The sequence below is a fragment of the Myxocyprinus asiaticus genome, chromosome 1, assembly GCF_019703515.2.
Source record: "Myxocyprinus asiaticus isolate MX2 ecotype Aquarium Trade chromosome 1, UBuf_Myxa_2, whole genome shotgun sequence".
Taxonomy (NCBI): domain Eukaryota; kingdom Metazoa; phylum Chordata; class Actinopteri; order Cypriniformes; family Catostomidae; genus Myxocyprinus; species Myxocyprinus asiaticus.
The window spans coordinates 17,060,971-17,074,766 of NC_059344.1; the positions used below are offsets into that span (position 1 = coordinate 17,060,971).

The 13,796-nt window shown below is 42.6% G+C and overlaps 1 protein-coding gene across 1 annotated transcript in view; it reads left to right on the forward strand.

Annotated features, from left to right (window-relative positions):
• The window catches only part of LOC127415919 (uncharacterized), a 49,242-nt gene that overhangs the window by 27,946 nt on the left and 7,500 nt on the right, over nucleotides 1-13,796 (forward strand). Inside the window, exons 19-24 of the mRNA XM_051654972.1 lie at nucleotides 3,491-3,619; nucleotides 11,254-11,501; nucleotides 11,944-12,109; nucleotides 12,864-13,065; nucleotides 13,312-13,442; nucleotides 13,603-13,730. Of these exons, the coding sequence (XP_051510932.1) occupies nucleotides 3,491-3,619; nucleotides 11,254-11,501; nucleotides 11,944-12,109; nucleotides 12,864-13,065; nucleotides 13,312-13,442; nucleotides 13,603-13,730 (1,004 nt within the window). The remainder of the gene's footprint in view (nucleotides 1-3,490; nucleotides 3,620-11,253; nucleotides 11,502-11,943; nucleotides 12,110-12,863; nucleotides 13,066-13,311; nucleotides 13,443-13,602; nucleotides 13,731-13,796) is intronic.

Below are 13,796 nucleotides of genomic sequence, written 5' to 3' on the forward strand. Positions count from 1 at the left end.
ATACAATGACCTATTGTATTATTTAAGAGTCGGCTTCTCACCCAGCCTGTGTGTGTGAGTGTGTGTGCACATTACTAGCTACTGGCTTTCTCATGGTGGTTTCGTGTAACTCTGTAACTTTAAAACAAAAGAGGAGGACCCCCCCCCCCCAATACACACACGCACACACGCACACACATTGGTGCAGCTATCATTATGAGGACTCTCCATAGATATAATGATTTTTATACTGTACAAACTATAGATTCTATACCCTAACCCTAAACCTACCCCTAAACCTAACCCTCACAAAAAACTTTCTGCATTTTTACATTTTTAAAAAAACATAATTTAGTATTATGAATTATGGGGACACTAGAAATGTCTTCGTAAACCACCCAAACCTGCCCCCCCGCCCCCCTCCCCACACACACACACACACACACACACACACACACACACACACACACACACACACACACACACACAAACAAACACACAAACACAAACACAAGCACACACACACACACAGACATTTGGTCTTCTGTCATGGTGGGGACTTTCCATTGACTTCTGTGGTTTTTATACTGATCTAATAAAATATTTTTTATCCCCTAACCCTTTTAGATTTTAATTAAAACATGCAGGATTTCAGGATTTCAGATTTTACCCATACACACACAAAATAGGTAAACGTAGTTACTGGGTAGGCTAGTGATACGAAGCAGTCTAAGTCTGGCATTACAATCACAGTAGTCAGAGCCAAAAACTAAGGTATAAAGGATTAGTTCCCGCCAAAATAATAATTCTCTCCTCATTTACTCACCCTTATGTCATCTTAAACTCATATGACTTTCTTTCTTCCACGGAACAGAAACGAAGATATTTTAATGGAGATATGATGTCTGTTTGTCCATTCAATGCAAGTGAATGGTGACCAAATTTTCAAACTCCGAAAAGGACATCAAGGCAGCATAAAAGTAATCAATACGACTACAGTGGTTTAATCCATGTCTTCTGAAGCGATCTAATCAGTTTTGGGTCAAAACTGACGCGGGCCAAAGTTGGCACGTGATGACCTTTGATTTGGCTTGCCTTGCCATATACACCGATCAGCCACAACATTAAAGGAATAGTTCACCCAAAAATGAAAATTTGCTGATAATTTACTCACCCTCAGGCCATCCAAGATGTATCTGAGTTTCTTGCTTCATCAAAACAGAATTTAAGATTTTTAGGATTTCATTTCAGGGCTCCTCCTTTAAACAATGCAAGTGAATGTCCTCAATTTTTTGAAGGTCCAAAATGCATATTTAGGGTGCATCAAAATAATCAAAAATAATTGCAAACAATGACGCACTTCCTGCCTCCTCCTCCACGTGACGCGTGACCTTACCAACGAGCTTACGTCATCCCTCTCATGAGCACGCGTCACAGAGATGAACGGAAGCAAACATTTGTAGTTAAAAAATAAATAAGTATTGTTTTGTTTCTAAAAATAATCAATCGTTTGGGTTCAGAAGAAATTTATTTGTTGACTGGAGTCGTGTGGATTATTTTGATGCACCCTAAATATGCATTTTGGACCGTCAAAAAATGGAGGACATTCACTTGCATTGTTTAAAGGAGGAGGCCTGAAATGAAATCCTAAAAATCTTAAATTCTGTTTTGATGAAGAAAGAAACTCAGATACATCTTGGACGGCCTGAGGGTGAGTAAATTATCAGCAAATTTTCATTTTTGGGTGAAATATTCCTTTAAAAACTTCCTGCCTAATATCGTGTAGGTCCCCTGCCGCCAAAACTGCTCTGACCCGTTGAGGCATGGGCTCCACAAGACCTCTGAAGGTGTGCTGTGGTATCTGGCATCAAGATCCTTTAAGTCCTGTGAGTTGTGAGGTGGGGCCTCCATGGATCCAGCACATCCCATAGATGCTCAGTCGGAATGAGATTTGGAGAATTTGGAGGCCAAGTCAACACCTTGAACACTTTGTCATGTTCCTCAAACCATTCCTGAAAATTATTTGCAGTGTGGCAGGATGCATTATCCTGCTGAAAGAGGCCACTGCCATCAGGGAATACTATTGCATGAAGGGGTGTACGTGGTCTGCAACAATGTTTAGGTAGGTGGTACGTGTCAAAGTAACATCCACATGAATGCCAGGACCCAAGATTTCCCAGTAGATCATTACCCAGAGCATCACACTGCATCTGCCAGCCTGCCTTCTTCCCATAGTGCATCCTGCTGCCGTCTCTTCCCCAGGTAAACAACGCACACACACATGGCCCTCCACATGATCTAAAAGAAAATGTGATTCATCAGACCAGGCTACCTTCTTCCATTGCTCCATGGTCCAGTTCTGACACTCACGTGCCCACTGTAGACGCTTTCTGTGGTGGATGGGTCAGCATGTGCACTCTGACCGGTCTGTGGCTACGCAGCCCCATACACAGCAAGCTGCAATGCACTGTGTGTTCTGACACCTTTCTATCATGGCCAGCATTAAGTTTTTCAGCAATTTGTGCTACAGTAGCTCTTCTGCTGGATCAGACCAGACGGGCTAGCCTTCGCTCCCCACGCACATCAATGAGCCTTGGGCTCCCATGACCCTGTCACCGGTTCACCGGTTGTCCTTCCTTGGACAACTTTTGGTAGGTACTAACCACTGCATACCATAAACACCCCACAAGACCTGCCGTTTTAGAGATGCTCTGACCCAGTCGTCTAGCCATCACAATTTGGCCCTTGTCAAAGTCGCTCAGATCCTTACACTTGCCCATTTTTCCTGCTTCCAACACATGAAATTCAAGAACTGACTGTTCACTTGCTGCCTAATATATCCCACCCCTTGACAGGTGCCACTGAAATTATATAATCAATGTAATTCACTTCACCTGTCAGTGGTTTTAATGTTGTGGCTGATCAGTGTATGACAAGAGTGAAAAAAAATACAAATAAAAATAACAATGCCATTGACACAGCTTTTCATTGCATTAATTCAGCAGATTGCAGAGTAATGTTTTATTTTTATTATGAAATCAAAAAGGAGGGGAACCAGGGCAACTTTTATATTTTAATATAATACAGTTTGATATAATGCAATGTTTACTTTCGGCCGACATCCTTCGTAGGAAAAAGTTTGGCCACCTCTGCTTTAACACATGAGCTCCAAACACGTTGAGTTGTAGTGCTTTTTTGGAAGACACAGGTGAGAAAATAGCCTGTGTTGTGTGTCTCCCCCCACCTCAAACAACAGACTGTCTATATGTGCAGTTCCTAACTATACCTTGAAAATTACAGTAAATGAAAATATTTAGTATTTTATTTTCTACAGAAGGTCATATTATATGAGTTTTGTGTGTCAGCTTATGTCATTTCTGTCTGTGCAGCTGTAACAGAGGCACTAACAGACCGTTAACAGACCACAGAGACTGCACCTGTCAGGGTCTGAATGAAACTTGCTCTCATGCTATTTCTTGTTTTTGTTTTTTCCATTAATTCTCATTGCTAGGGATGGCAGAGAGGCAGCAGTGTTCAATGCGAAGGGTGGAGTTGTGTTGTCCACTCTGAAAGCACAGCACCCTGCAGCATCTATACAAGCTGTTGAAATTAGCTCTCAGTATTTACTGCTATTTTGCAGGTAATATTAAATATTGACTTATCACACAGTCACAAGTTGCACATGATCCCTAAACATGTTAATCGTGCATTTCTAACAACAGACAAACAGATAAATAGATGATAGATAGACAGACAGACAGACAGATGGATAGATAGAAAGACAGACAGGTAGGCAGACAGATAGATAAATAGACAGACAGGTAGGTACTGTAGACAGATAGTTAGATAGACAGACAGACAGACAGACAGAAGGTAGGTAGACAAACCGTTAGACTGATAGACAAACAGACAGATGGATAGATAGATAGATAGACAGGTAGGTAGACAGACAGATAAATAGACAGACAGACAGATGGATAGATAAAAAGTCAGACAGGTAGATAGATAGACAGGTAGGTAGGTAGACAAACAGACAGACAGGTAGGTAGATAGACAGACATGTAGGTAGACAGACAGATAGACAGATGGATAGATAGACAGACAGACAGACAGATGATAGATAGACAGGTAGACAGACAGGTAGGTACTATAGACAGACAGATAGCTAGACAGATAGGTAGGTAGACAAACAGACAGATGGAAAGAGAGACAGGTAGACAGACAGACAGACAGGCAGATAGATAGGTAGGTAGGTAGTTAGACAATCAGACAGATGAATAGACAGACAGACAGATAGATTGACAGACAGACAGATAGGTAGGTAGTTAGGTAGGTAGACAATCAGACAGATGGATAGATAGACGGACAGACAGACAGACAGACAGACAGACAGATAGGTAGGTAGGTAGGCAATCAGACCGATGGATAGACAGACAGATAGACAGACAGACAGACAGACAGGTAGGTAGGTAGACAGTCAGACAGACGGATAGATAGACGGACAGACAGACAGACAGACAGACAGATAGATAGATAGATAGATAGATAGATAGATGTAAACCAAAAACCACTTGAGTTGTAAACTTTAGACAACGATAGCGGTCGGACCACAGATTTTTTTGAAAATTCATTCACATCCTGGGTTGGTATTTAGTAGCATGGTACCTTGGTATATGAATTAATTTTCAATAATTCAACGATCAGAGTCAGCTTATATCACGATTACCAACTGTAGTATGTGGAAAACACGGACGGAATCACAGAATCTATTCATAAAAATTATATAAGCTATACAACACAGAATGTCATGGAATATGTCATATTTGGACGAATATGAATGTTTGAATGCACAAACAATCAAATTAAAATTGCGATATGTGCTAGTGTGATAATTAAACTGCAGAAGTCTGTGATTTAATTAAACAAATATACAATCTAATTAAGTGATGTGCACTTCAAAATGAGTGTGTGAAGCCGGGCACACAGACACTGAAAACACCTCACCAATCACACACGCTCTTGTGCGCAGCACATACAGACTATGTATTTATTTAATTAAACACCAGCTTTACGGGATTAATAATACACTGGTCCATGTAACAAACTACTTAACTGGAGGTGAGAAACCACCATCAAAAACAAACGGAAACGCCAAAATAAAAGCTAAAATTAAATGGACGCACGCGTTTTTGCTTGAATATTTCACTTGTTGGGCACAAAAAATGTCCTACAAAATTGTACCTTGAAAAGAGTGGGAACCCTGAAAATAATTCCATTTATTCAGAGATTATAAAAATATTTGATATTTTAGAGCAGACTGTAGAGGAAATCTCATAGTGTTTGATGCTCCACGATTCAAATATGAAGTCATACAATGAGCAGCCAACGGAAATTGACCGTGCATGGCCACGACACTGGACCAGGAACAAATGGAGATGGCAAGCAAGTGCTCAAAGAGGAGAAAACGTCTCCGGTTACACATGAAACCTCGGTTCCCTGAGATGAAGGGAACGAGACACTGCAGTGAAACGCTTTGAGAAATTCCTTTTCCACGATCTAGTTGAAGCCCTTGTATCATAACGCCAATCTTATGACTGGCGATGGTGTTTGAGTCCCACCATTTTAGGCGCGCATTTGCCCTATATAAGCAGGCGCTCAATCACCGTTTCTTCAGAATTTTCTGACTGAAGGACAAGAACGCATGGTTCGTACCTCGAAACTCTGAAGTAGCAGTGTGGCCAAGTTTTGCAATGTCTTGTTCCCTTCATCACAGGGAACCGAGTTCACATGTGTAACCGGAGAGATTCCCTAGCGATTCAGTTCACTCGACATTGCAGTGAAACACTTTGGGGAACGGAGTCCCATCACGCCGCACTATGTAGCGTCATACTCTAAGATGCACCAGGGTATAAACACTTAGAAGAATATGTATATGAGGTCACGGGCCTGTCGGGCGGTGACTTATTATAATATGTCTTCAAGTGTGTATGAAAATGAATAACCCCACATGGTAAAAACCATACAGGAAGTTAATCTCAATCTGAGGATCTATATGAGTATATAATACACACAGAATAATTTCACCTCTTCATAACCAGAGGTAGGGAGGGAGGTTTTATTCTATTGGAAGTGCTTGTGACTTCTAGTGGGAGTAAATTGGATAGCAGCCTACACAGGCGGCTGTATTATAATTATAACAGGTAGCCCACCTTTAATAAGGAGCTAGGACTCACCCGCTGGGTGTTGAAATAGCTCTCTAGACAGAGAGGACTCGTGAAGCAATGGGTGCCACATCTAGGTTATAAAACCTCGTGAACCTGCGAAGACCATCCTGCTGCAGAGCATATATCCTGTAGGGATGCACTATTTTTCCATGCCCATGAGGAGGCCTTGCTAATAGGGCATCTCACACCCTGTGATTCATAAGCATGGGTGATCGCATCAACGATCCAGTGAGAGAGCCTTTGTTTGGAAATGGACATGCCTTTTGTGCATCCTCCATAACAAACGAAGTGCCCTCAGCACCAGATTTAAGTCCCATGATGGAACCGTAGCAGGGTGAGGGGGGTTCAATTGCTTTTGCTCCCCTAATGAACCTTATGATTAGATCATGTCTGCCTATAGAGAAGCCAGCCTCTGGGGTGTGTAATGCTGAGATGGTTGCTACATAGACCTTAAGTGTTGATGGAGTGAGACCTGCATCCAACTGCTTTTGAAGGAAAGTAAGGATCTACGTTAAGGAGCAATTAACTGGGTCTTTGATGCATGTAGAGCACCAATCCGCAAACACACACCATTTTAGTGCATAAAGGCATCTCGTAGATGGTGCTGTAGCCTGCAAAATGATGTTCATTACAGACTGAGCCAATTCAGGCTCTTTCGCTGTGCTCCATTCAGGGGCCATACGTGTAGGTTCCACAGCTCCGGCTGAGGATGCCAAATTGTGCCCTGCGCTTGAGTGAGCAGTGGTATTTCCCAAGGTGGGGGCCGTCATTTCCGGAAACCATGGCTGGTTGGGCCATTATGGCGCATCCAACAGAACTGTTTCCTTGCCCTCTTGGACTTTGCTAATAACAAAGTGAAGAAGATGTACTGGGGGAAATGCATATTTGCGTTTTGTTGGCCACTTGTGGGCCAAGGCATCCACCTCCATTGGGGCTTGGGATAAAGAGGGCAGTGGGCTGTCTCCGCGGAGGCAAATAGGTCAATTTCCGCTTCGCCGAACATTTCCCAAATCCTCAGAACCGTCTGGGGATGAAGTCTCCTGCCATCATGTCCGCTCCACAGTTTAGATGGCCTGGAACATATGTTGCGCGTAGGGAGAGAAGATGGCCTGTGCTCCACACGAGGCTCATCATTGGTAGTGATCGAGTGCCGCCCTGGCGATTTATGTACACTACCACTGAAATATTGTCTGACTGAATCAAAACGTGATGAATCACTATGTCGGAATGGAAAGCCTTCACAGCTAAGACGGCAGCAAGCATTACCAAGCAGTTGATGTGCCACAGCCGTTTTGCACCCATCCAAGTGCTGAAAGCTGTGCATCCATCACACAGCGTGCCCCAACCCATGTTGGATGCATCCGTGGTCACCACTTTCCATCTGAAAACCTGACCCAGCATAACACCCTGCTGACAAAGGTTTGGAGCTGTCCATGGCGCTAGAGTAGCCAGACCAATCTGCTGCTCACCATTGGGAAGCGGTTGTGTACAGTGTGTGAATGAGGAAGCAAGGCAAATTCTCAAGAATGACCTGAGCCAACGTTAATAAGTACATTAAGAGATGGTTTACGAGTGTGCAAACATAAGAGAGAGAATTGTTTGTATGTGCTTATTATGAACAGAACCCAAAGAGGGCTCAAATTCAAATTTCTCAGGTGTAAATAGGCCGTAGGGGAGTTTTGGAGAACGAACCCATTGCATCTCTCACAAGGAGATTTACTATCTCGGAGTGCAGAATGGGCGTGTCCTGCACTGTAACATGGAGGATAGAACGCCATTGAAGTGAGGTGGCCGTGTCACGAACCGGAATGTAGAACTGCACACTACCGGTTTTTTTTTTCTCCCCTTTTTCTCCCCAATTTGGAATGCCCAATTCCCAATGCGCTCTAAGTCCTCGTGGTGGTGTAGTGACTCACCTCAATCCGGGTGGCGGAGGACGAATCTCAGTTGCCTCCATGTCTGAGACTGTCAATCCGTGCATCTTATCACGTAGCTTGTTGAGCGCATTACCGCGAAGACATAGCATATGTGGAGGCCTCATGCTATTCTCCGCGGCATCCATGCACAACTCACCATGTGCCTCACCGAGAGCGAACCACATTATAGGATACTTTTTGTGACTCTACCCTCCCTAGCAACCAGGCCAAATTGGTTGCTTAGGAGACCTGGCTGGAGTCACTCAGCACACCCTGGATTTGAACTCACGACTGCAGGGGTGGTAGTCAGCATCTTTACCCACTGAGCTACCCAGGCCCCCACACTACCCTTTCTTTAACACTCTGTGAAATGATCGGTAACGCGTGCCACACGTTCACGTAATACACGGGTGGGCGCCGAGTTTCGAGCGTGTGTTGAGGGGAGATGCTGTTTATAAGACAGGAGCATTTTGTGTGGAGTGTGGGTTGATTTTCCTCTGAGATGCCCGGAAGCATGCCACACAATCGCGAAACGTGCGAGTGGGTGCAGATAACGGGCACAGATAGCCTCTGCTTATCAGACGGGATCTTCTCATTCAGAGCACAACATGCATCCATGCAGAGCGCTAATAGTGTAAAGGCTCAAGCGAGCAAACAATAGACACCAATCAACCATGGTTATCACGGCGAGTGAGTTTGGATGGAGAGGAAGAAAGAGCTTTTTCAGCCTTCAGCACGCGTCGAGCAGCCGCTATGGGGTATGCGTGTTATTCAAGCGATGCAAGGATGCATTGCAATAAAAACTGACTCGTTCCTGGCAAGAAGAGCGGGGAAGGGGCAAGTCAAAACATAATGGAAAAGGCATGAGCTCTAGATTCCTATAAACGTTATACTTCCAGGGGGATTCTTCCCACAGGGGACTGACAGCACTATTTGCATCACAGTACAAACACTCTAAAATATGCCTGAGGATGGCAGCCCCTCCGATCTGGGCATGCACAGAGTAGGGCGCGCTCCAGGTTTCAGTAAGCTCTGTGTGAACCTCAGGGAAGAATGACACTGCTTTCTGAACCACGGCCTTTTGACGGCGAACGGTGTGCAGGAATTATTCATTCAGATGAGAATTTTCTGGCTCAACAGGAGACCACTCAAGGCCAAGCTCCTTGACCGCCCGTGCAATGACGCAGAGTAACTCGTATCAATGGCTAGTGCACACTCCTTACCCTAGCTGGGAGGAGCAGGACTATTCTCCCATGTCCGATGCTGCGAGGGACACGGCATCATTATCATCGTCAGACCCACCGAATACAACAACACCATGCTCATTCATAGAGGGCCGGAGGTCGTCACATGCGTACTGCACAGTGACACTGTGTGGGAAGATCAAGGGGCTCGTGGGGCTTGCGCCAGCATGAGATCCTCCTCAGGTTCTTCCATCTCTACCTCGCGGCCCCACCGTGCTTCCTCATGTGGTCCCTCGAGACTTAACATAGAGGAAGCATTTGGAAGGGTGCGAGAGGCAGAATCATCCCTCAGAACGAGAGCGACCCTAGAGCGGAGTGTCTTGAGACTCATGTCCTCACAGTGAGGGCAGTCTGTCCCCATGAGAGCTGCTCCAGTGTGGGTGTAGCCCAGGCAGCGAACGCAGCTCTCATGTTGGTCTGACAGAGCGATGTGTTCCTCACAGGAACACTTGTGATACGACATATTTAAAAAGACGCGCACACATAAGCAGCTCATTTATAGAGTGTTTTACGTCACTTGGACGGAGTATTACACAAATATTGTAAGTAAAATACGATTCGGACACTTTATTCTGCCTTCCTCGCAGTCAATCTTCGATCAGGAGATGAATTCACCGGTGGGAAGAAATACACGGACACAGAATGTCACAAGCAGTTTTTCCATTTATTAAAAGCAAGCAAGCTGTTTATATGGTTCTTGTCACACAAGGTTGGTTACACCCTTTACCTCGAACTTTCTCAGTCCTCCATATATGGGGTTGTTTCCTCTCGCTTACAGAAGTACATTCTTATCAAGTACATTTTGTGCTCAAGACAGTCCCGAAAACATACAAAGAAGATAAGCAAGCATCAGCATAAAAAGGTCACATTGTTCCATCTGAGGCCTATTTCTCACAAATATATATATATACATGTGTGTGTATCAAAGGATACAGCTCCTGCCTGGATGCTGCGGGAAGCGGGTAGATGTCTCTCTGAAGTGAAGAGCTGATTCCGGCAGCAAGGCGGAGAAACTCTCCGCCTTGACACTAGAGTGGGTGGGTGAATCTTTCGCTGCAGGACGTGCTGAGAGTCAGGCAAAGAACGTCCTGATGTATCTGCAGGGAAATTTCATCTGCTGGAAGGTGTAGGTCGACGGTGAAGAGAGGGCTGATCAAGATGAGATGATTGTTGTAGTCAAGTCGGTCTTGAAAGAAGAAAATTCTGAAGAAATGGTGATTGAGTGCCAGCTTATATAGGGCAAATGCGCGCCTTAAAGGTCGGGGCTCAAACACCTTTGCCAATCATAAGACTGCCGTTATGATACAAGGGCTTCAAATAGGTTGTAGAAAAGGAATTCCCCAAAGAGTTTCACTGCAGTGTCGAGTGAACTGAATCGATAGGGAACATTTAACCACTCACTTTCAACTCATATCGCAGTCTCTGCTCTCCACCCAAGACTGCACCTGAATTCACTTTTCCCGTTTCTTTTGAGACTTGGAACAGAGTCAGCCACATAAACGGTAACTCCCATACAATCATGTTTATTTACATTATTTACATCTGTAAACATTTACTTAATCGGTAAGTGTATGATGCCTAGTATTTTTAAATTCTGTTCATATTTTAGAAGTTGTGTAGTGTAATCCAGCCTAAAAGTGACAAAGAAATTTGTCTACTGATAAAATAACCATTTAAATCTCATTTTGGTGCTGATGTGTGAATGGTCGCAAAATGGTCACAAAATTTAAAAAAAAAAAAAAATAATAATACAGAAACCGCTGCATGTGTGAACAGCAGTTGTGGTATGTTTACCAGTAAATGCAATCACAACGATTTTACTGCAATTTACCAGGTAGCATGTGTGAAAGGGGCTATTGACAGTCATTATATCTATGTCTTATTTTACAGATATCCCTATAAGAGACATAATGAAATCATTCACATCGAACTCTTCAGCGCAGCATCATTTCAGTACCTGCGCTCTATAATGGGTTGCAGTCAAGACTACATTTCCCAGGTCACCATTGCTGGGGGAGGTTCCTACACTGTGGCCTTTTGCCCCACCCCTCAGAGCGGCACCACAGAGATTATTACTTGGAACCTTGAGACTGAAGACCATAAACACATTGCACGCTTTCCTGGCCTGCTGGCTGCTGGTTAGTCAACAAACCCGTTGAGCATTATTGCCTCCAGCATTGAACAGCTTTGTGACTCTTTAGTCAAAACAAACACACATGACTTTCATGATAGTTATGCACTGTGGAGCACACTTGGATATTTATAATTTAATATGTACAGAAAGAGAGGTATAATAGCCTGTCAAGAACATGTCCAAGTCATATTTTGCACCAAAATCAAAAGATTAAAATAAGTTATATTTTGCATTAACAAAATTAAGACTGTTTGTAGAGCCATTGCGTGTGTGTTTTTTTGCATTGTGACATTATTTTCACATAGCATATTAGAATGGTTGTTCTAATCCATTCTTTATGATTTTAATTAATTCAGCCATAAGCAATTATATGTTGATTTGTTGTTGCTGTTTTTTTTTGTTTTTTTTTGTTTTTTTGCCTCATCTGTTTCTTCATTATGTATTAGGTGTGTGTTCTGACCTGCAGTACTGTGTGGGGTTCTGTGCTGGGGAGCGATACTTGCGAATGTGGAACTTGGCGTCCAAAATAAATGACCAAACACTTACATTCAATGTGCACAAAGCACACAGTGATGGCACAGAAGAGATCACGCCCATGCACAGATATCCTAGGTACAAAGTCCACTGAAAAGCATGCACACGGCCAGTCTATCAGCAGTTTACAGCTGCAAATATAATGAGCCTAGCTACAGCAGGAGCTGTTTGTTGTCATTGTTTCTGTAGATAATGTTACTGTAATATCCTCAGTTGCTGCTATTACACTATAGACACCATGCAATGATGTTTTATCATGGCGAGAGTTGCAATAATCCTCTTGGCATGATTTATTGGTGGTATTCAAAAGTATAGATTTAAAATGTAATTTAAGATTTGTTTAGGTATAATTTCATACCTAAATGATGCTCAAGATATAGTTCACCTAAAAATGACAATTCTGTCATCATTTACTCACCCTCATGTTGTTCCAAATCCATATGACTTTCTTCCGTGGAACACGAAAAGAGATGTTAGTATGTTAGTCACCATTCACTTTCTTTGTATAGAAAAAAGATGCAATGAATGTAAATGGTGACTGAGGCTAACATTATGTATAATATCTCCTTTTGCGTTCCATGGAAGACAGAAAGTAATTTGGTTTTGAAACAACATGACAGTGACTAATTGATGACAGTTTTTTTTTTTTTTTTTTTTTTTTTTGGTGAACTATCCCTTTTAGTAAAATAGAACTGTCCCCACATGTTTCAGTTGAATTCAATTGTATTTGTATAGCACTTTTCACTTACTGTACAAAGCATATTTTATCTGTCTGTGAATTAAATTAAATGTTTTTATTGTAGAAAATAAAATAAAAATTCCTCTAAATCAGGTATGTTGTGTGTCGAAGCACCCGGCCTGGTACTGTGAGAATATGGAATGTGGCGCGGAAGCGATTCAAGGGTCGTCCTGTACAGGTGGAGCATGGTCTGTTCTCAAGTGCAGACATTACTCTGGTACGAGACCTGAAACTCTATATACTGTCTGATCGCGGTACCACCAACTTCACTGATACTCCTACATCTGTCTACCAGGTACACACTGTTCACGCTGTAAATACCTATTGTATTACATTTTTGTATGTAAAGTGATTTGATAGTGGGCCTATATTTAATTATGTCTAAACCAAGATAGGGTCCTTCCTATCCAAATGAACATTTCAAGAAATTTGTCAACTTTAAAAATATATATAAAACTTTGTAATTCAAAAAATGATTTAAACAATGTGTTATATGATCATTTTTATTCCTTTTTTTTTTTTTTTTCTGGATGTGTTATAGACTTTGCTTGTGTATGACCTTCTTAAAAAGAGCTACATTAAGAAACAGACTGGGCTGTTCATCGTGCCCTGCCCTCAGCAAGACTATCACCTCTTGGAAGGTCAAATACTGTTGGGCCTGTCAGAAACACGGTATGAACTGAGCAATATTTTGTTGCTTCCTCATTCAGGAAATAGAAACAGAAAATTACTGTATTGCTTAGTCCAGTTTGAGTAATCGTGAAGTTGCATGGATATGGTAAGGTGACGGTTATTTGAGTGTTATGTTTGAATGCTTCGGTATATTCTTTAGGGATCATCTGATATTGTGGGATCTGGACTCTGGCTATATTAAAGGACGGATCAAGACATCCTACAAAGAGTCCATGCTCTCCTGTATGGACAAAAATTATCATATTATGTCCACCAGTGAGAAGACAGGTATTAAAATAGTACATGAGCCTAAATCATAAAACTTGAGCTTGCTAGTACATTTAGTGAACAGAC